Source organism: Drosophila simulans, chromosome 3R (genome assembly GCF_016746395.2).
Source record: "Drosophila simulans strain w501 chromosome 3R, Prin_Dsim_3.1, whole genome shotgun sequence".
In the NCBI taxonomy this organism is placed as follows: domain Eukaryota; kingdom Metazoa; phylum Arthropoda; class Insecta; order Diptera; family Drosophilidae; genus Drosophila; species Drosophila simulans.
Genome location: NC_052523.2, coordinates 25,894,491 through 25,922,289, shown reverse-complemented (window position 1 = coordinate 25,922,289; position 27,799 = coordinate 25,894,491). Strand labels below are relative to the sequence as shown.

Here is a 27,799-nt window from a genome sequence, read left to right as displayed (position 1 = left end):
TTCTATCTGTTTATAACTTAAATGATGGCATTTTCACATTAGAACCACTTTCTCAATGAGGTTTATTTCCTTGAGGGTCAGGAGAAATCACCTAAAGTCTGTAGAAATGTAGGCTTTGTTGGTCCACCCTAATTTACCTGATATTCTTACCTGACGACGAGCCAGCCCATTTGCAAGTCATGTGAATCGCTACCGTTGAGCTAGAACTCCAGAAATAATTCCACAAATCGACTTTCGGTTTTGTCGGTCTTTTTATTTTATTTTATTTCATTTTTCAATTTTGGTGTTTTTCTGCCCTTATAAGTGCATTTATTTGCTATCAATCGGTTTGGTTTTGTATAGATTAAAATTTTGAATATTCTGAGAATTTAGTGTGGAAACTGGCGAGAGTTGCTTTACCTGATCAGCTCTTGTTGAATCGTTTTGGATTTAAGGTTTTGGGTTGTGGGTTGTGGGTAGGTAGATATAGGTAGGTATACATAATACATAATTACATATTAAATAATTGCTTTGCTTTTGTCATTTCTTATAAATGGTATTTGAAAATAGCGCATTGTTGCGTTTAGTAAAAATATATTTGGGTTTCTACTGCAGCTTACAGAGTACAATAAGTATATTTATCGCATTTCACATTTGCTTTTGCTCAATATAAAACTCGCTTCAACGCCATTATTGTTTAGCTTTAAATGTACATACATACATACATATATGTAGATCTCTATATATAAAGGTTTGCATTTCTTAATTCTCTCTCAAGGCATTGTATTTAGTTTGTATGCTGAATATATATTCACTTTGTTTTATAGTATATTTACGCTTTACGATTCGTTTAAATGTACAATTTTAAAACCGGCTTAGTTCCTTTCATTAGACGCTCCTGTTTGCTTTCTACTTTGTTTCATCCTCGCATCTTTTGTATTCGTTTTATAATAAATATCACAACGCATCCTGCAAATCTACACGCCCTATTATCCTCATTATCCTTATCATTCTCATCATGCATCGTCGGTCGTTCGCGTTCGCGTTCTTATATTTTTTGAAAATATACAACGCGCAATGAAGAGGTTTGAAAATTGCACAAATTACAAGTACATAACATATGTACATAGCTCCTCGGCGTATGTAAAAGACATAGCGAAATCATAAATTAACCATAATAAAGATAATAATACAAAAACATTAGAGTTAACGAAACAACACATTCGTCACGTTTACGCATATTACAGCATATTACAAAAGTGAAAACATCTCCTACAACTAGAAAAGTGCTTCGCGGCTTCCTTCCGTTTGCCTGCCAACTATATAAAACTTAACTTAATCCTGACTCGGCCCCCCTCCCCGTCCCAGATCCGGTCCGGTTATAAGCTGACCAGCTTGGACGGCTCGGCGGTGGGCGTGGGCAGCTCCAGCGGGTGCTTGTTCGTGGAGGAGCTGTTGGGCACCAGGGGTCCGGAGACGGGCGTTAGCCCAGTGCCGCCGTCCATCAGGGAGTCGAAGTTGAAGGTGCCGGTCGAGGGCGTCTGGATGGGCACGCCCTGGATCTGTGTGGGCCCGCCCGCCTTGTTGTTGGCCATGCTGAGGTGCATCTGGCCCAGGGGACGCTGGAAGGCCAGCGTGTTGGGCCGCTCCTTGGGCACCTTGTTCAGCGCATTCAGCGTGGGGGAGTTCATGTTGTTGCCGATGCTGTTGATGTTGTTGATGCTGCTGCCGTTGGAGGTCACCGGGAAGGCGCTGCCGAATCCGACGGGCGCCGTGCTCGTGATCGGCGTCTGCAGAGATCCCGACGAGGCGCCGGTGGGCGTTATTAGCGTGGACAAGTGAACGTGCGGCATCGTGGACATGGGCGGCAAGGTGATGCGCTTGCTGGGCGGCGGACCGTCCTGGTCCAGGCTGGATCCTGAGTCGATGGCGCCATCGAGTGGCTCGTCCTTGATGTGCAGCAGCAGGCTATCGATGTTCGCCGCCGGCTTGAGATCCAAGGGCGAGTTGCTCCTCCCGGTGGAGTTCAGCGTGGCGTCCATGCCCGTAATCGTGCCGTTGCTGCTGTCGTTGCTGTTGTGGTTGTGGTGGCTGCTCGCGCCGCTGCCGCTGCTCCCGGCGCTCAGGAGTCCGGCCGGGGCGATCAGACCGTTGCAGGTGGCCACGCTTAGCATGTCGGAGCGGATCTTTTGGCAGGTGGACCGGTGGGTGGCCAGAAGGTACTCCAGCTGCTTCTTGCTGTTCGTCAGCGCCTCGAACTCCTTGCGCATGCTGTCGCGCCGCTTCTCCAGCTGCTCCACCTCCTCGGTGAGCTCGTTGGTCTGGTCCACGCGCCTCTTGCGGCAACGGGCCGCCGCCTGTTTGTTCCGCTCCCGGCGCACGGCCCGCTTCTGCTCCTCCTCCGGGGTCATGTTCGTCGACCGGTTGGGGCGTCTGCCGCCGCCACGACGAGCCGGCGTGTTTGAGGTATTCGCGTTGCTGCTGCCCACCGACGCCGATCCACGGCTAGAGCTCACGGCGGCCAGGACATTGGTGAAGTTGTTGACACCGCCGCCGTTCACACTGCCCGCCATGATGTGGCCAGCTTGGTACGAGGTGCTGTCCGTATGGGCACTTGCTACAGGCGTATGAAATAAAAGGGAGTTAGTATGCGTTCGTGGGAATCCGTGCCAGCTTCACTTACAAGTATCGGTCGTGTCCTGCTCCTCGTTCATCTGCGTATCGTTGTACGAAGCGTTGGAGTCCTCGGACTCGCTGCCCTGCCCCAGGCTCGCATCGTATGTCTGCTGAAGTGGGAGCGAGGAAACACAGGTGGGAATGCCCATGCCCAGGGCATCAATGGCTCCCATGGCGTTGGGTAGCACCTTTGGCACTGCGAATCCCGCGCAACCAGCCACACGATCGGTCTGCGTGTCCGAGAGCAAGTGGCCCAGGGTGTCCTCGATGTTGCGCGTGGTGGTCGGCGTCAACGTGGGCGTCGTCAGCGTGAGAACACTCTGGCCGGTCTCAAAGTTGCCGAGCTGCAAGATCAGAAGAGGTGCATGATTAGTAAAGACATCCATAAGTGCATGTATCTGAGAAGTTGGATTACTATTAACGCCAAGCCCATGACAAGCACAAAACCCTCTACAATGCCATATCACACTATATCACGCATACGCAGCGTTGCCCGCGAAGAGCTAAAGGATGTTTGGGAACTTATTCTTATCACATGAGTAATTTGCGTCGAGTTCAGATAGCAGTCAACATCAAAAGCGATTGCTAAGTCTGTAAGACCTCTTGCTTATCCGAACATTTCTAGGAATTAGCGAACGTGTTTTTGGCCAAACAAAAAACGAAGCGAAGAGAGGAGAAGAAACCCAAAGAGAGGCGGCCAATCCATCACTTTGTTTATATTTGCCCACCCCTTTGTTGTTCCGCATTTGTTCTATTTTCGGCGATGATTAAGTACGCACGCCGCTTGCCAATTGTTTCGCGCCCAAATCTATCCCCATCTCGGCCAGCATCGATCTGTGGTACCTGCTGTAGGAAAAGCTCGTTGGCGAGGAAAGTGGCTATCTCACTGGCGTCCATTGCAAAGTTGTCGCTGTTGCTGTTGTCGCTGCCAGCGGCGGCAGATGTTGCAGTTGTGCTCGATGTTGCAGCTGCAGTGGTGTTGCATGTTGCAGCTGTGGTGTTGCATGTGGCTGCTGTGGTCGTCAAGGCGAGTTGCGCCTGCCCGGGGGATTCGCTCCAGCCGGAGGCGGAGGACTGGGACTCAGGAGGGTAATGTTGCTGCTGCTGCTGCTGGTAGTAATTAATGGGCATGCAATTGTTGCTGTACTCCTGTTGCTGCTGCTGCTGCTGGTTGAAAAAATTCTGCATTTGGCAGACGGCGGCCATGGCAGCCGCATTGTTGCTGTTGTGACTGCTGGCAGCGTAGGCGCTGCTAGCAACATGGCCATAATTGTTGCTGCTGCTGCGCAGTGGAAAAGCATTGTGGGCAACCGATGGCGATTGCTGGTAGGCTGGCTGCGTGGGCAGTTGCCGTTGCTGATGACGCAACTGCTGCGGCGGCGCTTGCTGTAGCTGCTGCTGCAGATGTTGCTGTTGCTGCAGATGCTGCTGCTGCTGCTGGGCAAAGTGCAGCGATTGGTGGTAGTAGGGATGGTAGCACGCGTTGTGCGTCCTACCGTTGAGATTTTTCATCATTTGTTCGCTGCTTATCGATCTAAACCTAAATATTAAGTATACGCACTCGCGTTGCGTATACGCACAGTTGGGCGGCTGACTAGTATTCGTTGGGGGTCTTAGCCTAGCTAAGCTAACACAACAAGTGGGACAACAATGATATATGCGACTTGTATTCAAAATCAACAAAAACAATCCAACAATCTAACAATCTAGTTACTAGCTAAACTAGAGTATATGTACAAATGGGGACTCTGTTCGCCCCGCAAGTTCGAAAGTTTCCTAACAATGTGCTGATGATCCTTTCTTGTCTTTATAATTCCGGTCGATTGGATGCTCCTGTGCTGTTTGTTGTCGCAGTGTTGTTCTAGTTGCTTAGAAATTCGTTCGTTTTTGGCTTTGTTTCATAGCTTCTTTGTTTTGTGTGTATTTCGTTTGCCTTCTGCGTTGGCTCTTTCCTAAAAGAAAGGGTTCGTTTGATTTGACTTCTTGCTAGCTGCGAGCCGTGAGCAGATTTCGTATGGGTTCGTTGTTCGATCGCTCAGTTCTCGAAGTTCTGGCTCTCCGGCGGCCTCAGCCGCTTAACGATAAGCGTTTGCTGATTTCGCAAAGGATTGAGATTGAAACGCACATTCCGCTCGGCGAAAGCGCTCATAATCGACGCAGTGTATCGTAAGTGTGCGAGGCCCGAAATCCAGCGGCACGTGTCCAGGTCAAGTCGCTCCACTGGGCGAGCCAATTGCGATTATTATATAATTATAGAGATTTACACGGACTTGGAGCCTTGAGCTAGTTCAATTAATGCTGCATTTGTTTGTCAGAAATTCCTCGGCCATGGGCAACGCCTCTCAACGCAACGAGTTATGCCTCCCTTTGCGCTTTTATTTCTGGGTTTGGCTATATGTATATATATGTTCGCACGGCATATATATTTCGATCCACGCGCTTGCAGCCGAGAAATGTGCGTTGTTTTGCGTCTATATGTAGGCACATATATCCGACTGATTCGTTTTTTGCTCCTGATTCGTTTTGGCAATGCACGCGCGCCGAAAACCCAACGACAATTGCAGTTTTCCAAATTTATTTTCGTTTCGTTGTTCGAGTTTCGCGTTTCGATGCGATGCGATTCGAGGAAAAGCGCGCGCGCGATCGCTTTTAATTGTTAGATATTTTCTAAACTTCGATGGTTCGTTGTTCGTTTGCGACTGAATCGCATCAGAATCTCCGGCGAGCGAAATTGGCAACGATCGCGATCGAGAGATGTATGCATATATATACATATATATATTTATATATCTTGAGAACTACTAGAGAACCCGAACCCGAATCCGAATCCGGAGAGCTGTCCGCTGTCTGCTGTTTGCTGGGCGTGTGTTGTGCGAGCTGGCTGCTCAAATTAGAAGACAGCCGCTGGGAAATCAAATGATCCTAAACGCTGGCTGCTCTTAATTGAGCGGCTGCCCACACGACGACCACGCTCGCGAAATATGTACATAAAGTTAGCTATAGTAGAATGTGGTGTGGCTTATGTACACATGTATATGCCACTGCTTCCGATTTGCCGAACTAGCAGAGGTTCATTCTTCGCTTCCACGGAAAAGCCTTTCAGTTGCCCATAAATCAGGCCCAATGTTTTGGCCTGAAAGCGATGGTTCCGAGTAAACATGAGCTACATATATATGTCCGATTCGACAGATGTCCCACGAACAGGTGTGTGCGTGTGGCACATCCACATTAACTAAGTTTTCAGTTCAGACCCCCTGTCTCGCCAAGAGCGTTTATTTCCGTCGCCAGCAAGTTGGCCAATACGCTAATTGCTGGCTTTTGTTGTGGGCTAAGAGCGATACACACAACCAGCTGCACTGGGCGAAAAAGTTTCAACTTCTGTTGCATACATTTCGAAGTAGTATGCCTGCTTTTCTCTCCGTGCAGCTTGTGTGCTTATTTATTTGGCGATCTTATCGCAGCCGTGTTTCCCAATCCCAAAGGCCGTTCCCTTATTGACGGCAAACAATCGATTTTATTCTTTGTGATATATTTACTTTTTAATTTCGTATGCGGAATTTACTTTCAACTCGGCCGCCTCGGCTGTAAAACACCTTTGTTTGGCGGGCTACTTTCGTTTTAACCCACTTTTCTGCCATTTGAACTTGTCCCTCGCGAACATGAACCGCATTTAGCCGATGAATCAGTCAATTTGGATAATGTACGTATGCAAAACAAGTGATGATATAGAATGCTACAGCGTGAACCGCTGGCAATCAAGATTGAATTGAATTGTCTAAATTGAAGCCAGCCAACTCGGATGGCGATCTCGATTCTCCTATCGGACAGAGCGGACAGATCGGACAGCGCCATATCTCCGGACACCGAGTTCACATCTGGGGGTCAATTATGAACCAAATGAAATGAGCAGCGAACATCGAACAGCCAGCAGTGGGGAGCAAAAAAAAGTAAAACACTGACGTAGTCAGCGAAAAGCAACAAATTGCTGACTAATACACGCGACTGCCGCAAATTTGATTACGGGCGGTTCAAGCCAAACCAAAGTGGCCCCCAAAAGTGCTTTGAATATACTCGGAAATGGACATATATGGAAATATAATCTAAAACCTAAAAAATGCCACTTCCCAAAGGAGTTCCCTGAAAACTCGAACTTATCAATTGCCTGGAAATCCGCGCTACCATTTTGTTTAGCCCATCAACTTTGACCTTGGCGCTGATTAGTTCAAAAACGCATTCAGAAGTTTTTAGAAGGTGGTTAGAGGAGTGCAGGTGCAACAAGTTGAGTGGCGAAAAGAATGCTCGGGCCCGAGACTTTGCCTTCTGCTTTCAGCTGACGTGTTGGGCTATTTTTAGGCCAATTTTAGCCTGACAATGACGTAATGACGGCACACTCAAAATACAAAATAAAAACTTGGCATCATCGAAGGCAAAAACAAGCGGTGGCAAAACGAAAACAGCGACGACAATTTGCATTGTTTAATATCAAAGCGGCTAATAAGCGTTTGGAGCGGCCGAAACAAAGGCTAACAGAGCGCGTTAGCATAGGCCGCCGTTTTGGCCAAATGTTAACTAAAAGTTGGCAAACTCCAAGCGCGCGTTTCGCCTTTGTTTTAACGCTTTAGTTGCTTGTTAAATACTGAAATAATAATACAGAAATTGCATGCCGAAGGTCGCCGCTTGTTTAGTTAGAAATGCGCATAATTATCCGGGCTAAATAATACAATTTTGATTTTCAATCGGCTAAGACGGGGTAAATTGTCTACTCAGCATTGTTTGCTCAAAGTTGCAGCAATGTCACAGCGAAACTGAAAAAAAGAGACTTGAAAAGTTGACAAGTTCAAGTGCGGCGTCTTCGGCGTGTTGCAAAATGCACTGCGAGAAATGGCGTGCCAGTGTTAACAAGCCACTTTGAGTTTAGTGATGTGCAAACTTAAATCATGATGCATTTTATGATGCATATTAGTAGCTCTACTTAGTTAATAGTTACTTGACATTCCGTTTACATTTAAGCCCATTTTTTGTTCGCGGTGCACCTTCAGTTTTTTAAGTGCAATCGCACTTCCCTTGACGATAAGCATAATTCCAGATAGGAACCTCTGCTCGTACGAATTGCGCATATGTAAATGCAAATTCTGCGAATAAAACAATTAACGCAGGGAGGGGCGGCAATCATATTTTCTGTTTTATTTAATTTCATTTATTTTCGCTTATTTTTTGTTTCGCTTGCTGCTGGCAAAAGGCAAAAGGAGAACGTGACCGCAATGCCCAAGCGAAATGGCCGATCGGCGTGTAGTGTTGACTTCGCTAAGTGCCGCCTGTCTGCTGTCTGCAGTCTCAGTTGCTTTTCGTTTCTCCGGCTGATAAAGCCCCATTCCCCATTTCCCCCCAGCTTTTTTCCCTGGCTCCAAAGAATTTTGGAGTGGCCCAGAGTCAACGGCCGGCGAAAAAGTCGCATCCACACGGCTGGCCGGCCTTTTTTAGGCACGCAAAACAAAACACAGAGGAGCCCCCTTATATAAGCAACATTTATGCAAAGTATATATATATTCATATATATATATATATATATTAAGTAGATTTTTTGCATGAACAGAAAGCAGCGCCGTCATTAAAATCACTTGACGTTTGTCCATTTTCGGAACGCCCACACGACCCGAAATTGAATTAAAGTTTAACATTCGGCCATAATTCAAAATTTGCCAAAAAGCGCAGGCAGCGGAGTTAAATAAATTTGCAGGACTCGCAGTTCGCCGGCTGGGAGTTCGGTGTCAAATTAATCAGACTTTTGTTCCGAGGGCGTGGAAGCAACAAATTTGCCAGAGATATATGTACATATATATATTAAGAAAGGAAAAAAAGGGGAAAAATATTTATGTTCTGCCTTTTAAGCGGGTCAATGAACCCCAGTTGTAATTTGTTTTTCAATGCTACTTATCAATCGATAGCCCACTTCGCTCCTTGAGATGGCTTAATTAAGCCGATTTGGCCAACTACAGTGGCCACTCGCTACACGCAAGCGGGCAGCACATGCAGCTAATAAAATGACGCGACAAAATGGTCTGGGAATAATTTATTTAAATGCATTTCGGCGCGACAGAAGCAGAAGCGGGGAAGCCCCTGAAAATGGGCGAATTTATGGCGGAGTTTGCATTCGAGGAAATGGCAAACAAGCGACGCGACTTTCGGGCGCCGCTAAGGACAACACCCAGCAAAAAGCACAAAAGGACGAACAGGACGAACAGGACGAAGTGCAAGCTAGACAGCAGTAAAAGTTGTTTTCACTTTCCATGCGACGTGCTATTGGGGTTTTCCTTTTCCATTTCCACTTCCATTTGGCTCTGGCTTGGACAATTCCGAGAAGGACGTGACCGCAGCCATCAAACGCCAGGACATTTGCCAACGCCAAACCAGCGATGGCAGCTCGAAATAAAAGGAAAGGAGTCCTTCAATTACAGGACAACCGCGCTCGCTGTCAAATTATCTGCAGCAAACTTTGCTGGCAGCTTTGCTGGTAGAAGACGCCGAATGCCAACTGCATTTGATTGCGCCGAGAAGAGAGCCCATTAAATCGACTGTAAATGCAATTAAGTGCGCAGACACATTTAATGCTTAATTCGAACTTAATTGAATGCACTCCAGCAGTTGCACGCTCCGCAAGCATGACGATCGCTCCAGCTTCACAACTATGTATGATGAGTAGTTGGCCAAAAATGTGCGTTTTTAGGCCAATTCTAGGTGCCTGTGGGCTGGCGAGCAGCTCTGGACAAAGGAAAGTCACTGTCTGCCCTCGCAAGCAGCGCCCTCAAGTGATTTCTTTCATCTCAATGCCTAAACTCCAACTCAAAACCAATCGAAGTCGCCCACATGTGAGCCACCGAAAAAAACAATTGCGAAAGTAAAGCCCCTCGAAAAAGCACAAAAACATTGCTTCAAGAGCAGACCATATACGGCCATTCGGTTAATTAAAAGAAAGTTGGACTTTGGCTTTGGGGATAATAATGTGGGGGCGCTGCACGTTACATGCGCTGTTTAATGGAACCATTTGGGGCTAAGCAAGTGTTTGACTTGCAGCCCGTCACTTTGAACCGCCACAATTGTAAGACATATATAAAAATATATAGATATATATGGGATTATAATGAAAAAACACACACACACAGCCGTAAAAGTCGAGTATCAAGTGTCACGCGAGTGTTTTTGAGGTCCACGAGTCAAAGGGTCACTCAATCGGACCCTCGTTCACTTTCTACCATCAAGTTAAGCCCCCCTCACATTTTGGCCGTTTTTCGCGGCGGAAAGTGAAAAACAATATTGTATGCACAGAACTTGATAAATTGTCACGAAAATCGCACGTGTGCGATATCAGCGAATGGCGCCGGCTGTTCCATGTGCCACCAAACCAAGCCAGACCCAAAAAACCAAACCCAAACCCAGACGCAGTCGCAAAACCCAGACCGGATCACTCGACTGTGAAGTGCAGTGGGCAAAAAATGGCTACAAATGGGTAAATATGGCCAAAAGACAGCAGACGAAAATGCGAGAAGCCGACTTTAAGCTGGAAAATGGTAACTGTTAATGGTGGCATGAAATCGCAACGTGCCTCGCAATCGAGGGTGATTTTTGGCAATAACTTTTTAGCTTTTTTTATGCAGCAGGGTGCACTTGCTTGATTTAATGAATCCGCACACGCAAAAGTTAATAAATTAACAGGGGTGCGAGCAAGAGTTGCAAGAGTTCAGGAATATATCACAATCTAAGTCGATTTGAACTGAATTATTTCCAATAAAAACACACATTTCGTAATCAGTCACGTACATACATACATGATTTTCAATAATTACGAAACCAATGATGGATGTCCCGCACTAGCCCCTAAAATAAAAAAAAAAAAACACTTGCCACAGCCAACAATAATTCCCTTATCGCTGGCAAAGAATAAAACAATTCATTTTCGAGTAATGGGCGCAAATCGGCCGATCGGGCGAATAGTTAAATACATTGAAAGTTCTTATCGCAGGACAAACACAATATAAACACATACAAATGGGGCTTTGGATAGGCATTGGGAATAAAGGGGATCTCCGGCTTCCAAGAAACCAATTGGCAAACGATAACGTCCATATGAATGCACACTCGTACGTATTGTACATATGGGTATCAGTTAGTCCGCTCTTGGGAATTCTAGAAATTTCATGGCAAACACCGATAACGCTGGCATTTAACCAATTCAACCAAAAAAGGGCGGGACCCTGCTACCCTGCTAACTGAAATGGCATAGGCGTAGGGCTCGTTTCTTACCACTTTTGGCAGCGGCGACAGCGGCATGTTGAACAAGTACTCATCGTTGAAGATGTTGTAGCTGTCCAGCGTCATCTTGTCGTAGATCAGTAGGTCTTCCGTTTTGACTGATTTTTATTGAATAACCTGGGGTGTTTTGAATGTATTTGATTCGCTTTTGATTCGTTTGGCCGCACAAAGTCTGCCAAGTGACTCAAGCGATTTCTGGCGAAATTCGCCTTTGTATTCCGCACACCGCAGCACTGGTAGCACAAAAGTATCTGTATCGCAGGCTAAATGTATTTGTATCTGTATCTGTATCTGCGTTCCGCGAGTGGCGCGCGATCGTGCGAATTATTTGTTATTTGGGCTGTCTGTTTTCAATATTTCCTAGAATTCTCGCTCTGTTTTTGTTGAATTTTCATGCTGAGAGAGTCGCACTGTTAGCATTTAGCACACACTTCAGAACTTTTCACGTAATTCGCACGACTTGAGCTTCGAACTATCACTATCACTCCACTACCGAAGCGATTGGCTCGGCCAACTTGTTTAGACTAAATGCGTCATCGCCGATGGCTCGCTTTTTATTCGAAAAACCCGGCCAGGGCGAGTGAGTGTTTTTTTATCGCACTCAGAGAGCGCGAAGAGAGCGAGTGAATCGAACGAGTGAGTTAAAAGCTCGGCCGCTCTGGCATTTCCTGAGCGAACTCGTCAAAAAGCAAAATAAAGTGAATAGTGCTCGCAGAAATACGTGTATCTCGTGGGTTAAACCCGCTGCTCGCTGACTTTTGGATACTTTTCGAGATGTTTTTTTGGTTTTATTTCTTTTTTCAATTTGGAGGGGTGGGGGGTCGTTCTCTCACGTGCCCAGTTTTTCTTTGACTACGCTTTTTGTTTACCCGTTTCTTGGGCACCCGATTGCCGATGCCATAGCCATATCTTATCGCCCCGGCCAGACAATTTAGTTATGACATAAGCAACTAAATTTAAAGCGCCCGGTAAACCCCACCGACCCACCGAATGCAGCAACGCCATCAAATGAATGGTGCGCCTTTGTGGCTTTGCTCCTCTTATCGGGGAATGGCTTTCCGAAATGGGTCGCCATAGCCAGGCGATCGGATGTCGCCGCCGGAGGCTCAGGTGGCTCCACGCCGCTCCATTCCATTCCATTCGATTCTTTGCTGTTGCAGGTGTTGTTTCTAGGCATTTATCTATTGATATGCCAGCTTTCAATAAATATTGATGGGGCCCCACCGGCCGACGGCCATGTAAAAAAAAGGCCGCGCTGACCTTGTGTCGCCACTTACATGAGGAATGAGAACCCAAACCGAAATCGAAACCCCTTGGCAAAGTGGTTGCAGGAGGGGGGAGGGGGTTGCACCCAAATGTGGGTCATGTGACACTGGACATTTGTGGCTCCACTAGCTCTGTGGTCCCTGCTCTACTTACCTGCAACGAGAGAGCGAAATTCACAGTCAATTAGTATGCAGGATCAGGCCAAGAACAACATAAGTGACCCAGATCTATAGTAACCCACGGAATCTAATGCCTGGCTTGATAAGCAAACCGTATCGCCATGAATCAGAAGCTGGGCTTCAATTTTAGATTCGCTTAAGTTAAGTCTGGCCGCTTAGGGCAGCTAATCTCAGTGATTCAGAAAATTTTTCCAGATAAAATATAACAAAACCGTGTGTTGCTTTTGGCAGAGTTTCCTGTGGTTAAGGAGGTCTACTAAAAAGCGCCTAGTGATATTTATATATTGGAATGCTGGGCAAAACCCTCTACTTCGGTAACATATCCAGAATATCCAATAATTGTTGCTAGTAAAACCACTTTGTCCACGATAAAACAAATTCCGGAACAGTAGCCGCCGCAGGAAGTACTTTTCGCATTTTTGAACTCACTCTTGACGTCACAAAAAAAAGAAACTGAGGTGATAAGGCCGTCTGACGTCTCCGCTTCCAGTTCCAGATACGGATTGCGAGCACTTCAAGCTCGGAAGCTGGAGCGGTAGAGTAGTCTGCTCAGCTTTTGCTGGCCAGAATCACGTATTAAGCTTCGCACAGGAAGTCGGACCTTAGATTTCCCGATAAATTAACAATTTGGCAGACACAACGACAAAACAAAAAAAACAAATCAAATAATGAATAATGAGCGATTCCGCCGAATGCGTTGGGTATAACATGATAACAAGCCGTATCTGCAAGGCGTTTACATCAGGGGTTTAAAATAAAGTTATCATTGCGTATTGTTTTCCTTTCAGCCGATAAGAAAATCCACGGCGATAACATTTGCAGTTCCGTAGCGTGATCAAAACTTCCGGTGATGATGGAGGTCTGCTTTTCGATTCCGATTCCGATTCCCATTCGGAGTCCGGAGTGTCGTAGGCTCCGTCACGATAAGATTGAACAGTGGTGGGGCCAACAAAGAAATCAAATCCACCTATGACAAATGCCAGGAAAAACAGACCATATAGAGTGTATGGTTTTCGTATCTGGGCCTTACGAACCAATGTTTATGGTGTAAACAGAAACCCGAGTTGCGATTGCGTTGTGATTAATTTTTATAACTCCAAAGTGCCCTTTTGCTCCAATTACGTGGAAAGTGAACGGTTTTATGGTATTATTCTAGTCGATGGACTTGGGTTTGGGTGGCTATATCACAATATTTATTGAAATATAATACAAGTAAGCAGGCTGTTTAAATGTAGCTGTTACATCTTTGGAACTTATTCACACTCAACTCGTTGAAGTAAATTTCCCAATTTAGTTTGTTCAAATTCCAGTGACTAAGAAGAGAGATGATCACCCGTTTGAAGAACTGGCCGTGCCTGCTGAAACGCTTCTCGATCCAGCAGATCCACCAGTTCACCCACCTGTCCGGCCGCTTGGAGCGTGCGCCTCAATCCGGTAAATCCTCGCGGGATCCCTACCTCGTCACTGTGGTGCAGGGAAGATCGAAGAAGCCGCGATTTCCGGGAGAGCGGTCCAATCAGCGTTTCGGCGAGGACAGCTGGTTCGTCAGCTCCACGCCCCTGGCCGAGGTGATGGGCGTGGCCGACGGCGTGGGCGGCTGGCGGGACCTGGGCGTGGATGCGGGTCGTTTCGCCAAGGAGCTGATGAGCTGCTGTTCCGGGCAGACGCAGCTATCGGACTTCGATGGACGCAGTCCCCGGAACTTGCTCATCGCCGGCTTCCAGGAGCTGTCCCACCGGGAGCAGCCTGTGGTGGGAAGCAGCACTGCCTGCCTGGCGACGATGCATCGGAAGGACTGCACCCTGTACACCGCCAATCTGGGCGACAGCGGCTTCTTGGTGGTGCGAAATGGACGGGTGCTGCACCGCTCGGTGGAGCAAACCCACGACTTCAACACGCCCTATCAGCTGACAGTGCCGCCGGAGGATCGGAAGGAGAGCTACTACTGCGACAAGCCGGAAATGGCCGTGTCCACGAGGCACTCCCTACTACCCGGCGACCTGGTGCTCCTGGCCACCGATGGCTTGTTCGACAACATGCCCGAGAGCACGTTGCTCAGTATATTGAATGGCCTAAAGGAGCGTGGAGAGCGCGATCTCCTGGAGGGCGCCAGCCGGGTGGTGGAGAAGGCCAGGGAACTGTCCTTGAATGCCAGTTTCCAGTCGCCATTCGCCATCAAGGCCAGGCAGCACAATGTTTCCTACTCCGGCGGCGGGAAACCCGATGACATCACCCTAATCCTGTCCAGCGTCGAGGTGCCAAGTGTCTAGTCAAGTCAAGTCAAGGCGTCTGCGGCAAATATTAGTCCGTGTCCATCAGCAGTCGGCGATAAAAACCCAAATATACTTTGTTTATACAGATATAGGTCTTGAAATATACATAAACTGGCATATTTATAGAAACCTCCAGCGGATGGCAAGTGTATTTTTGGGACATTTTAAATGACATTTCTTTGGTATATCAAGTATACGCAGTGTTGCCTTCAATGAGCTTAGCCTTAATCGATTAACTTGAATATTCCCTCTAATCAGAAGTCGTGATATCATCGCAATATAAACAAAATAATTAAAAACTAACTATTTAAGCGACTAATTACGGCATACAACAGGTAACACTAGTATTGACTTATTATGCATTCAGCCATTGTGAAATTCCGTAATTGCTTTTCTACTATCGCGACCGCAGCTGTACTATATATTTGTTTATAAAGACGCCGATTCGTGTGTGCCCATATAGATGTTCGTTCATTCAGCAAACGCGATTATGAATGGACGGGCTACAACCGATTCCACACACACATCACCTCGCAGAGCGGATGACTCATCGCCGTTTTAACCAGAATTCGTGCGTTTTGTTTTGCTGTTTTCCATTTTGGCCCACTTGGTGTGGGAGAGAGGGACGTGCCACGGCCTAGGGCATTCAGCTCCACACTTGGCACCCACTTGCCAGCCGAGTGCCGGAGCCACCAGAACCCGTTTCACTCGCACGCTGAGTTCCACTCACTTCGAGTGGAGTCAAATGAGTGCTCCCCAAAGTGGTCCACTCAGCTCGAAGAGAGAGGAAGCCAGGCCAAGTTGGGCCAAATCAGGCGATGCGAGGCTATGGCATGGCTGTGGTGCTGGTGCTGGAAATCCCAATGCAGCATTGCGAAATTCCCCCCGAGCATAAGGGATTCGATGAGAAACAAGGAGGTCGACGGGGAGATACCTCTGAAAAGCGGATAGGAAATATATACCTTTCGAATATTCCAGAACGATGGTATATTTTATAAAGCCTTTAAGCTGGGATAAGATGCAATCACATATTAGGCAGGTAAATTTTAACGACTTAATGGATGCATTTATCAATTCCGTTCGTGAACCCAGCATACCCCCATATTTCAGTTGCACTTCAAGGAGTTGACACAAACTGGGGAGTGCTGTGCGTGTGTGTGTGGTTGGTCGGGCGTCAGTTCGCGATAATTTCCTCCGGGCTTATCTTCTCCCCGTTTCGCACTTTTCAACGCCATGGCAAATCGAACCCGCTGGCGATGGTGCAGTCCCTCCGACGACGACGATCCCTCCCGAGCGACCCCCTGGCATTCCAGCGGCTGATGCTGCGCCTCTTCTTGGAATTCCGCACTGGATGACGCGGCACAAAGTGCACTTGGAAAGCCGGGGGAGCACAGGATCGTGTAAATCTTTCACTGGCGAGTGCATTTTCTGCCACACTCCACTCCGTTCCAGATGTGCTCCAATTCCGGCGGGCAATCCGGCCAATTCCAATTCCAATTCCTTTTCCACACCCATTTCCCAATCCCATTTGGCGGCATGCGCCATTTCCGCCGGCTTTTCGCCTGGAATTAGTTGTATTGCCGACGTATAACTCAATTAGGCGAATAGAGGGTATTATTCTTTGGCAGTTAGCATTAAGTAGCTACATTATCCTTGGGAGTTTAGTAAATAAGAGGGAATACATTTGCATAAAACAAAAGCTTAATTAATAAATTTCTTTTATACTACTCATCTGCGATAGATTGGTGTTTGTATTTACTATATTATTTATATTTCAGATGAAAGCGTGACTCTTGATTTGCGCGGTGTCTATATGCAGGAGATAAGGCCTATCAGTGCCCCATCTAAACCCCCCTCGCCCAAATCCAATTCCTGATAAACGTATTTATTTCTCCCACTTTTGCCTCCCATGACGGCCCCATTTTGATTCCGAGAAAATCGAAAGCTAGTGCGAAAACACGCAACTTCTGACATTTTCCTTTGGCTGCTTCCATATTTTTTTTTACCAGCTCGTTAGTTTGAAATGCTCGATTGAGTGATGACATAATACTCTCTCGGTCTTATTTTCCGTGGGTAAATAGCCATTGGTATGGAAAGGCGATAGCTTTCCTCTGGCCACCAACTTGTGACGTCATGGCGCGGTGTAACCGTGTTGACCAAATTTGGCTCTCAAATGAATCGCGGCCCGAAAACCGGCTCCTCTGCTCCAAAGTGGTTTTTTTTTCAAAGGCCGCAACTTATGCTAAGTTCAAGCCATTGACGTCACGAGGAGATTTCATTAGCGTAGCGCCAAAATGCACAAGCTAAACGCTCTTTGAAGTGCAGATAGCGATGTATGTATCTTTCATACCGGTGATTTCCCCTAATTGAAATAGCAAATCTGGAGAAAGAACACAGATCCAGACAAGCTAAGTCGTCTTGGTAAAGACCAGATAAAAAATAATCTTGTTATATAGCTTATATTCTTACAGATGGAGTTAGCTAGCATTCGTAAGCTTTACATAATATTATTCTGAATAATATTGTTTTTAACTTAACTTATTTTACTACATCACCACTTTTCGTAGAAGGAAAGCTAACGAATAAAGCCGATAGGTAACCGATTGATCATTTTCCAGTAAGAGTTATATTTACCTTTTCTTATCACTTTTTACCCAGAAGCCCACAAAGTCAATGGCCAGAAGTCAATCAAAGGAATCGCTTGTGGGTAACAAGTGAATTGCAAGTGCAGTCTGCTATCTAAACCATCTATTTGTATGGATTTTAATCTATGAACGTGCCTAAAGCAACGCGGTTGAATTTTCGAAATCCCCGGAAATTTTCCTGGAACAATCGAAAGCCATAAAAATAAAAGCAAATATGAAATAAGAAATCGAGTGCGAGGACAGCAAAGGCGAAATGTCGTAAAAGATTCGCCATAAAAAACGTAGGAAACGAAGCCGAAGTTACAACAAGACAAGAACAACAATAATTAATTGTTTATTTTGTTGTGTTGTGTTGTGATGTGTGTGCATTTATTTATTTATTTGCTGGCTAAGTGAGCACGCTGATGTCGATGGCAACAAAGGCGGCGGGCGAAGCATTGGCAATTTTATATTTATTTATTTTTAGTTGATGCGCACATTAAATTGGCAATTTCTGCTGGATATCCGATCGTGATTATAAAGCGCTAAAAAACGAATCTTCGAACGCGGCTCTGTTCTGTACAGTTGGGGTCGCAAGAAAAGCGAACTTTGGCAATTATAACGATCAATACTAAATAGAATCTAATAACAATTAATCACATACCATCTAGCACAATCTTTAGGATTAATCTTATAGGTGTTATGCCTTCTTAACCTATCGTAACATACCTATAGTGATCTCATGTGATCTCCAGCTTGTGTTTTGCAATTAATAAAACCCTATTCTCCTGACCCCGAGTGTGCAAACATAAAAATCCGTAAAAAGGTTATCTCCGAGGAGAGTTCGCTGCTCGTTAGCCGATTTGCTCGTGACTTTTAATGCGTTTGCTTTTAATGCATGGAATATTTATGTAGCACGCTGCATGTTTTATGCAGCGCAATGCGAAAAAGGCAATTTGAGTTGTTCAAGTGCACAGCGCCATATTCAGTATACATATAATCGCAAAATACAGTGAACACCCCTCGCACCAACCCCAACCCCATCCCGATGGAGATATCACCATACCCACCATTGCATCTCGAACATTTCGACGCGTGAGTCGCTTGACATTCTAAGTGGAATACCAGCGAGATTCGAGGGGGGATTCGAGGCATTCGGGGGAGGAACGGGGGTAAGCCGGAGCATCTGAGTGCCACTTGACCTTGGCATTGGATTTAATTCTATGGCGAAATCAACTGCAGCATAATTTCGAATGTCAGCCGAATGGGAAATCGGGGTGGAAGATATAGGAGGCGGTATATGTCGCTTGTCAAGTCTGGTATTAGCCGGGGGATTTGCGAGCCGAACAGAAGACAAGTCTATTTTCGCATGCAAGATTTCCCTTTGAATTCTTCGGGCAGCCGAAAGGGTACTGAGTGCGAGGCATCATTGCTAATAAAATAAATTATTTATGTCATCAATAAACCTCCTCAATGTTTAATTCAAAATCACACCTAAATGCAGCAAATGCATATTTCAGATAGATACGCTATCCAGTATTTCATAGCTTGCCGCAGTCCCAAGTGGAATCCAATTAGAAACGGAAGCGGAAGCCTTGACCTCCGAGCGGTTTCTTGGCTTATTGGCCACATTGCAGCAATATGAAATTGGCGATGCACGTGTTGCGAACGAGAATCGGGCAGCAATAAAGACCGCACCTACGCCAAAAAAAGAAACAGATGCAGGGTGCAACTATCTGTCAGATACGAGATACAAAGGGGATGGCGATGGCTGGTGAGGGGAGTATCCGAAAACCAAACGAAATAGAAACAGAGAGATAGTGGAAACATAGAAAAACAAATGCAAAGAGGGCAACCTTGGCTGCGACTACGAATCAAGTGCAACGAGGGAATGCACAATAACCCACTCACTCACTCGCACTCGCCGCGCTCTCCCACTCACTTCGCCTCTCTCGCATGCGATAAAAGTATCTGTGTGAGCTGCTCGCGCTCTCTGGCTCTCTATCTCTCCCCCTCTTCCATTTGACTGCCTTGTGTGCGTGAGAGAGCGGCACAGTGACAGCGCGAAACAACAACAAAAGTGTAAATTGAAATTCCAAAGATGTCGACAAAGTAAATACGAAATAAAAACCCAAAACGAGACAGCGGCAACAATAACAATGGAAAGCTACAACAAAATGCGCACCACACAATTCGGCGAATAATCATAATAAAAAAGGCAGACGAGTATACAGGGCAACAACAAAAAACAAAAAGTTCAATATATTTTTTAAACAAGTTTCCAGACCCGTATGTGTGCCGTTTTCTATATGTTTTCGCCTCACAGACAAAGTCGGTCTTAGCATTCAGCCGCTTTCTGTGAGATATGTTGAGATTCGGATCCAAAACCGGGGGAGTACGGAATTATTGCGTTCTATGCAGTACCAGTTTGTACCGCCCGACCGTACCGATCCTCTTCCATCCCACTTCCTCTTTATTAATCCGAGTGAATAGCAATAAAACCAGATGGCAACGAAGCGCGAATACCCTTTTAACTTTTATTAAAACTTGAGTTTAAGCAATGCCTTTCAGATTCTCTCGATTCAACTATCTGCTATGGAAGTTCAAGGCAACCATTCACTATTGGTATCACACTAATTTTGGGCTTATTGGCCAAGTTTCTTTAGATTATCTTTGCATATGATCTAGTTACCAAGGTACATGTGACCTATAAGAAAGTAGCAGACCCAGTTTGTTTATTTCTGAAGTACTCAAGCACTGAAAGAGCAGTTCCACTCGTGGATTCTTCCAGTTGGAAAACCTTAGGTTGTGAAGTCAACCCGTTCTCCAGCTGATAATACCCGCGTATGTAGGGTACACAAATAGAGTATCGCACTTACGATAAGATTGCGCGTCGGTGTTGCTATTTTCGTTGTCGCCGTCGATATCGCAGCGCTTAGATCGGCGGGCAGAAAGTCCAGCTCCTCCTCCTCCACCGCCTGGTTCTCCTGGTCCTCCGGGTCGTCCTGCACCAGCCTGACCCTGTCCTGCTCCGCCGGATCCGGATCCTCGGGCTTTCTGATGGCGGGCTTTTTCGTTGTGCGCTCCACTTTGACTTTCATTGTTGCTGCTCTCCAGTTGGCGATTATAAACAAAACTTACATGTGCAGCTGGCACTCACACACACAATCACACACCAGCACACGAGCGCACACACACACACTCTCTTTTCGCCTTTTTGGCCTTTTCCAGTCAGTTCTGTAGATTAAAGTCGGGCGAACCACGCCCCGCTCCACACACCGTTGTTTATCGAACTTTGAACGACTTAAGGTTGAATATTTCGTAATTATCCACGGATTTCTACCGCTCTGCGGGAAAAAGCGATGCTGTATTGCAGATATCACACGATAGTCTTGCAGTTTTTCGACGGTTTGTTGGGAATGTTCTGGCTTTGCACTTGTGAAAGTGTTAAACAATCAAGTGTAACAACAACAAGTTGGCTGGATTTCCTTCGGGGGCGGGGGTTCTTTGTCTCGCTCCAACCAACGTGGCTCGCGGCGCGTGCGAGCGGGAGAGCACTAGTGGGCGTGGGGCGTAGGGGCGGGGGAGGTTGGGTGGCACTGATGGACTGCGGCCGATTAACGGGGGTGAGAGAGAGAGACAGAGAGAGTGGCGCGAGCGAGAGCGAGAGTGAGAGGGAGACGGCCGCGTGGCTTTCCGCTGCCGTTTGCTGCAGTCGCGTTTCAATAAGTTGCCTTAACAAAAAGCGAAAAATAACTGAACAACTGGCAACTGGCGACGGCAAAGACCGACCGCTCGCTCCATTCCGCTGCCTCTGCCTCTCTGTCTCTCCCGCTATCCGCTACTCTCTCTTTCCCACTGCAGCGAACAGACGGGTGACGTCTTGGCCATTGCCTCGCACACACACGCACACAAGCGCGCGAGCTGCGAGCGGCCCACACAGATACACGCACACAAGCGACAAGCCTGGAAATTCAAGTTGCGTAGATGCCAGGGATGCAGAAGATATTGAAATAATCGGAACCAGTTGCTAAACCAAGAGATATTTGAAGTTTTACTCTTAATAATTAGAATAATTATTCAAAGATTCAAAGATTTTTAATATTTTGGGCACTTTTATCTAATTGTTTTAGCTTTTGTCCCATCTACAATTTTATTTTATTCCTTAGAAATGTAAACTTCCTGCTTCAGTGAAATCATTTCACATGCAACTCCCTTGACTTAATTTCGTTTTAATAATGCCAATTAGCACGTTGACTTTTTAAATAATTCCACACTTCCGTTAGCCGTCACGGAATTTCACACTTCCCAAAATATCTCCTTGACCAGCGCAAAAGCAATGAAAAACAATCGGTAATCAGAAAAATCCATAAAACCGCGCAAAACCGCATGGAAAAACCCGGCTGAGCGATTTTCGTATGCTCCGCATGATTCTCGCGGCCCTGGCGAATATGGGTGTGAAGCGGGGACCACAGAATAACTGTCAGAATGATGCGGCAAAAGGGGGAGAGCCAACGAGAGAGCGCGAGATAGGCAGCAATCTCACAGATACAGATACAAGTTGACTGACGTGCGGTTATCGCATGCGATTTTTGATTCAGATAGATAGTGGCTCGATTTCGAGTGCGATTCACTTTCCACTCAGCTCAATGTGAATGCACTCAAAGTGGCAATTTGGCGCGCAGCTCGTTTGTTGACATTTTCCACTTGAAGATACGTTTTTGTTTTGGTTTCTCCATTCTCTCTCGATGCCTGCCTCCCCTCCCCCCTCCATCAACCAAAAAGCAAACACTCAAGAGAGCGGGCACATGTTGGATTTTGTTGCTTTTGAATCCGATTTGTGTGTTATGTATGCCAAAGTGGCGCGGCACGCATCGCCACTCTGAAATGGATGACGGCGATGACTCATCGGGGTTTTTACCCACGGATACATGGGCATAAATACCAACACAGCGGCATCTGGAGAAACTGAGAAACTGTTGTGGGCCGCCCGCAATCGCAATCCACAGATATTCAGAGACTTTCAGGGGCTGAGATACGCGGACAGGTTACCTGTGTTTATTCCCTTTCCATTTTCGATTCCAACGCCAATTGGCGCCCAATGCAAGTGCCGCACGTCGAGAAAACCATCTAAAGTTACACAAATCTGTAGAAATCGACGCTTCAATTTTATCATATTCTTTTCAGATCTTCTTTTTGATGTTTCAAAATATGGTGAAATTAAACAACTGTTGCTGCTTTTTTGATTGTTATGAATCTTTTCACTTCAATATCTTTGCCACATTTTCTTTCAGTGCCGACGTTTGCCGATTGAGGTCAGTTAATGAGTGCGAGTATCTGCGAGATGCATTTGGACGCGTGCTAAATGCTAAATGTGTCTATTAGCCTGCCCGAAGAAGTGCACCGCACACGCATTAATATCCGTTTCCATTGCCATTCCCATTCAGATTTCGATTCCGAGTCCGATGCGAGGCCCATTAGGAGATGTGTCCAGGTAGCCGAAATGTTTTGTGCCCATTAGCTGCGAGCAGTGAGACTGGAACTTCGGCCTGGACGGAGACTCCTTTCACAGCACGAGCCCGATAAGCCATGTCTGAGTGCCTGGCGACGCCCTAGCACTTCCCAATCCAGAATTCCCGATTCTGGCCTCCAACGAGGGATATATACTCGTATCAAGGCTGGGGGTTGAATGCCTTTTTCTCGATGCTAATGTGGCTGCAATTTGCCAGGCGACTTCACGGGGCAACTCCGATTAGGTTACAATTCTAGCTCATATTTTATGGGAAGTGGAAGTGCCGCTCGAAATCGGAAGCGGAAACGGCTAAAAAAGTGTGCTGCTTATCACTAGAGCGAGTTACAGACTTAAAAAACACCACATAGCAAGTGTTTTAGTTTTCATTTGAGCGAATAAGCAAAAAGGTGGTACAATGAATCAATGAATTTATTTTAAGATTTGTATAAATACGTTCACCCTTCAAACATTTGCAGCAAACATTTGTTTTCCCAATCACTCTGATCTCAATTCAATGTTTGCATCTTAAAGATTATATTACAAAATAATTATATGTGTATTTCACTTCAAGTGCTTGACTGGCATTCGATTTATTTAAGTCCACACAACTTGAGTTCATACTTAGTTATTTACTTGGCGATATGATCGCTTGAATATTGTTTACATTGATTAAAGTTTCGATCACGTCATGGAGCGACGTCATCGATTCGCCAGTAAGTCACTGAGTTCGCAGAAAAATGTTCGTATTTCTTGGTATCGAATGAATAAGCCAAGAGAGTTCCAGGTTTTCTAAAACAACCGGGAACTTAAGGTTCGGATAGGGTATATATAATATATATAAGGTATTAATCATATGCAGAGCTATTTCCGTTGCAACAAAAGTGCACGTGCAATTTGAAATGAAAAGTGCTTGCTTTTTTGCATTGGATTTCAAGGACAAACACTTTCCCAGCCATTGATTGGAAAACAAGTCCCAAAACAATCGCGCTGGAAATCGAAGAGACCTTCACTCAAAAACAGCTGATTGTTGGGTCCGCTAATGGGCTTAATGTGGGGAGGCGGAGGGGCGTGGCTGTTGGCCAACTAGCTGCAGCTTAAATGATTAAGAAAACTTAATGAGTTTGTTGTAGAACCGTTTTGCAGCCAGAAACGAGGCAGAAACAAATCGAGCGACGCTCATTAAAAAATTAAGCATACGGAATAATAACAGATATGGCAACAATAAAACCTAAACGACTGCAAATTAAAGTTGTTAATTTCGAGCGCTTAATTGTTTTTGTAATAATTAATAACAACAAAACAGAGAGGCCACAAATTGACGCACGAATTAAAAAGCAACAACACAAGTTCAAGGACAGCTCGAAAATCAACATAAAAGTTTCCATTTCCAAAGGGCTTAGTGTCGACTTAAGAGTTTCCCCAGCACTTGCGACATTCATAGCACATATTTTCCTGGAAATCGATTAATGGTTTCGCCAGCGAATGTACGCATATGCATTTTAGAATGGCTTATCTTCACAAATGACCTAAAAAAGCTACTTCAAGGGTAAACATTTATTCATGATTCCGTTGGGACAGCAGTTTCTTAGAGTTTCTAATTGTGTATTCGATTGATTTGAGAACTCATGGTATATAATACCTCAGCATTTCATAGACTTAAGATAAAGAAGAGCTGTGATCTATTAACTATACCTAATCAAAACCCGCAACCCAATATGATTCAGCTTGTCGCTGGCATCTTGCTGATTGTTTGATTGGCCTGATTGATAAGCAACTGTATGACCCGTACGGAAATAGCGAGCCTAACCAATGCGAATCCATTTGGCCTAGTCATGGCGGCTCCCCACAACATGGCCCACAACGAGGCCCCAAGATAAGTGGCGAAAATCAGCCCGTGAATGCGGTCTGGAGTGGTCGGCTCTTGGCATTTCCGTTCTACGCTTTCGCTTTCCAGCTGAGTGTGTGCTCTTTCTCCGCTAGCCCCGCGGACTCGTGGACCCGGGGCTGTTTACGGCGCTGGCACTTCCTGGCCAACGGTTCGTGACTTTGCCAGTGGCTGCTTATCTGGAGGAAGGTGCTCCGGCGTGCGTTCGCTGTCACCGTGCTCAGGTTCAGGTTGTCGTATTCTGGTGGCGTAGTGTTCCGAGGCAAAAGCGTAGACTTTCCGGCGCGACTCGGACACATGTGGGCATGCATCACGGGCGTATTTTTACCCATGACGCTATCAGGTGCGGGGACTCTAGAGCAACGACGATCGCCCAGATTAGGCGACAAGCAAAGGGGTTTTCTGCCAAAAGATAATGTGCCCCTGACGGCACGAAAATTCACACTTGTCTGGCTATCTCTTTGCCCCAAATATATTCGAGTGGGTTTACAGAGAGCAGTACCTACTATTTCCTAGCAGACAATAAAAGCATTTCTAAGATAGTTTTACCTTTAAATAAGGCACAGCTGTTGCAAATTAACTAAAGTGTGACTGAGTGACTTTAGCCACATAATTGTAATAATTGATCTGATTTTAGCTGCTTTAAATAAACTTGAAACTCCGAAGGGCTAAAATTAAATGTCACCAACGTGCTTCTGCTGTAATGGGGTGAGAACAGGTCAACATCACTTTCGAGAGGTTAAATAAACCCTTTTGTGATCGCTTAAATCTGTAACTGTCTGCCGCCTTAATTTAAATTTATTTAAATCGCCTCTATATATACTTGCAAATTACATATACGTATATGCGGAGATCCAGTTTGTTTTTGTTCGCAGTTGAAACAAATTAAATTACGCGAAATGTATTTTTTATTGTTTGTTTTATTTACTTATCCCCTTTTTTTGTGTGTGTTTTTTGGGGAGTGGCTTTCCCACGCCACAGCGAGCAGTAAATATTTACTTCAGATAAAGTAAGTATGCGCGCTTAATTTTGGGCGAACGCTCCGCTCCACATGTCGTATGCGCAACGAAAGCTCAAGATCAAGTATACGCCCCCTGGCCGCCATTTTGGCTAGTTTTCCCAGCTCTGAATTTCCCACTACCGCACACAACTAGCGCGCAATTAAAAAAAACATGCGAAAATCCAACGGAAACAAAAGCGAGCAACACTTCAACTTGGGGCGAAGCGCCGCCCACCAAACCGCAAAACAAAAGCATCCACAAATCATGAGCTCTGGGATGAGGGAGATGGCCAATCATAATGCCGCCTTGTGCACTTGTAACTGTATGCTACACTGAGCGCAAATCGGAATACTAATGTCACTTAGAAAGAGCCATTTATAGACTACTGAGCATCGATAAGAAAGGGGTTTCGCATATAAAACTACTTCCTTCGACTGCTTCGAATATCAGATACCCTCTAATATCAGACAAGCAATAGTAAGTATCGTAAGTAGTAACTTAACTAGTCCACTCACTTGTCTGCCCATCTGAAGGGATGCATAATCCTGCCGCTGATGCTGCTGCTGCTGCGACTGATGCTGCTGCTGCGCCTGGTGTGCCTGGTGCTGCTGATGCGCTGCTGCTGCTACCACTGCTGCTGTTGTGGTGGTGGGCGCCAGGAATTGCTGCTGCTGCTGCTGCTGGTGGCACTGGTAGAAGTGGCTGTTGGATTGGGATGTTGTTGCGGGCACTAGATGCTGCTGCTGTTGCGTGTAGTTGTTGTAATTGCAATTGGGTTGCATGTACTGCGGTTGGTGCTGCTGTTGTTGCTGCTGCTGCTGTTGCGTCAAGTGCTGATTGAAATTGACATTCATGCTGTTATTGTTGTTAATGTGGCGCTGCTTGTTGCAATCGGTTATCCAGGAGACGGCACGCAGTTGCTGCTGCTGCTGCAGCTGCAACAACGCATTGTTGCTGCTGATATTCGCATTGTGCCCGTTTGCCCAAATGTAATTATTATCGGGCGAATTGAGCTGCTGCTGTAGCTGCTGCTGCTGCTGCTGTTGCTGCAGCAGTTGATGCTGCAGTTGCTGCTGCTGCTGCAGTGCGTTGTTGTTGTGCTGCATCTCGGTGGCCTTTAGTGCAATCATTCAACGGGCAACAAATTGTCAGCGTTTATCACAAGATGCTGCAATTTCCTGCTCTCCTTTGTTTGTTTTTTACTTTTGTTATTTTTGCGAACTTATTTTTGGCTTGATTTATCGCTGCTTCTGTTTTGTTTGCCGCACTTACTACATGTATTTTAATTGTACGAAACTTAGTAACACGCTTTTGTTTGGCTATATGTAATTTTTGGCAATTGGTTTGGATTGAGAGGGTTTGTTAAGTATTATTAAGGCTTAATTAATGCAGGCACTTTATGTCAGAAATTCACTAGTTAGTCTCAAAATATTTGTAAGAAATGTTTCACCATACATATATTTCTAGGTTTCTCAATTATTTGCATGCCAAGTTTACAAGTTAACAAGTTTGGCTGTAGTTTTTTGTAGTATTAAATACTTTTCCTTATTGACTCTAGTGACTTTTGGTTTCAGCTCCCGAAATCTCCACAGATATTTACACAGAAAGTTTGCTGCTTGCGACTGAGTTCCTGGCAATTTCACGCTGATGACTCAACCGCTACATCACTTTGCATATTTTTGAAATGCGCTTTATTAGGCTTGCGATCGATTGTCCGCCGATCGATTGGCAATTTTCGATATGCGATTGCCGATCAGCACGTGCGGGACAAGTGGCCGGGTAACGGTAAACGAGGCGTAAACAAACACCGAATCGGGCAAACAAACACGGATTAAATTACGTGATTTAGCCATAAACAGGCGACGGAATCGAAAAAACCAGACACTGCATGTTCTTTTTAGACACACATATGTACAAACGTAAGTGCTATTTTTTCGCTAGCCAGACATCCAGTTGCTTTTGTTATTTTTCGAATTAAATCTTTCACAGCACGTTCGTATTCACCAACTCGCAACTCGCGTTGTTCAATTCGAATTATTTGGTTTTCAGAGCCAGGACCGAACCTACTGACTGGGGAGGCAAGACGTCCACACGGCA

General features: G+C 45.8%; 2 protein-coding genes across 5 annotated transcripts; one reads left to right on the top strand and one right to left on the bottom strand.

Annotated features, from left to right (window-relative positions):
- Positions 1-250: 250 nt before the first annotated feature.
- Positions 251-27,114, bottom strand: LOC6730100 (transcription factor kayak). 4 transcript variants are annotated; one of them, XM_016177790.3, is made up of 3 exons: positions 26,218-27,114; positions 2,663-2,999; positions 251-2,596 (listed from the first exon to the last, which is right to left on the bottom strand). In XM_016177790.3, the coding sequence occupies exons 1-3, from the start codon at positions 26,830-26,832 to the stop codon at positions 1,359-1,361; spliced, it is 2,190 nt and encodes a 729-aa protein (XP_016036863.1). In that variant the 5' UTR covers positions 26,833-27,114; the 3' UTR covers positions 251-1,358. The 4 variants fall into 4 exon arrangements, with proteins under 4 accessions (XP_016036863.1, XP_016036866.1, XP_016036864.1 ...); XM_016177793.3 differs by lacking the exon at positions 26,218-27,114 and adding an exon at positions 20,184-21,183; XM_016177791.2 differs by lacking the exon at positions 26,218-27,114 and adding an exon at positions 10,954-11,511.
- LOC6730099 (protein phosphatase PTC7 homolog fig) lies at positions 13,620-14,809 on the top strand. The gene has a single exon (XM_002105356.3). It carries the CDS (start codon positions 13,733-13,735, stop codon positions 14,675-14,677), a length of 945 nt encoding a protein of 314 aa, XP_002105392.2. The 5' UTR covers positions 13,620-13,732; the 3' UTR covers positions 14,678-14,809.
- Positions 27,115-27,799: the final 685 nt, after the last annotated feature.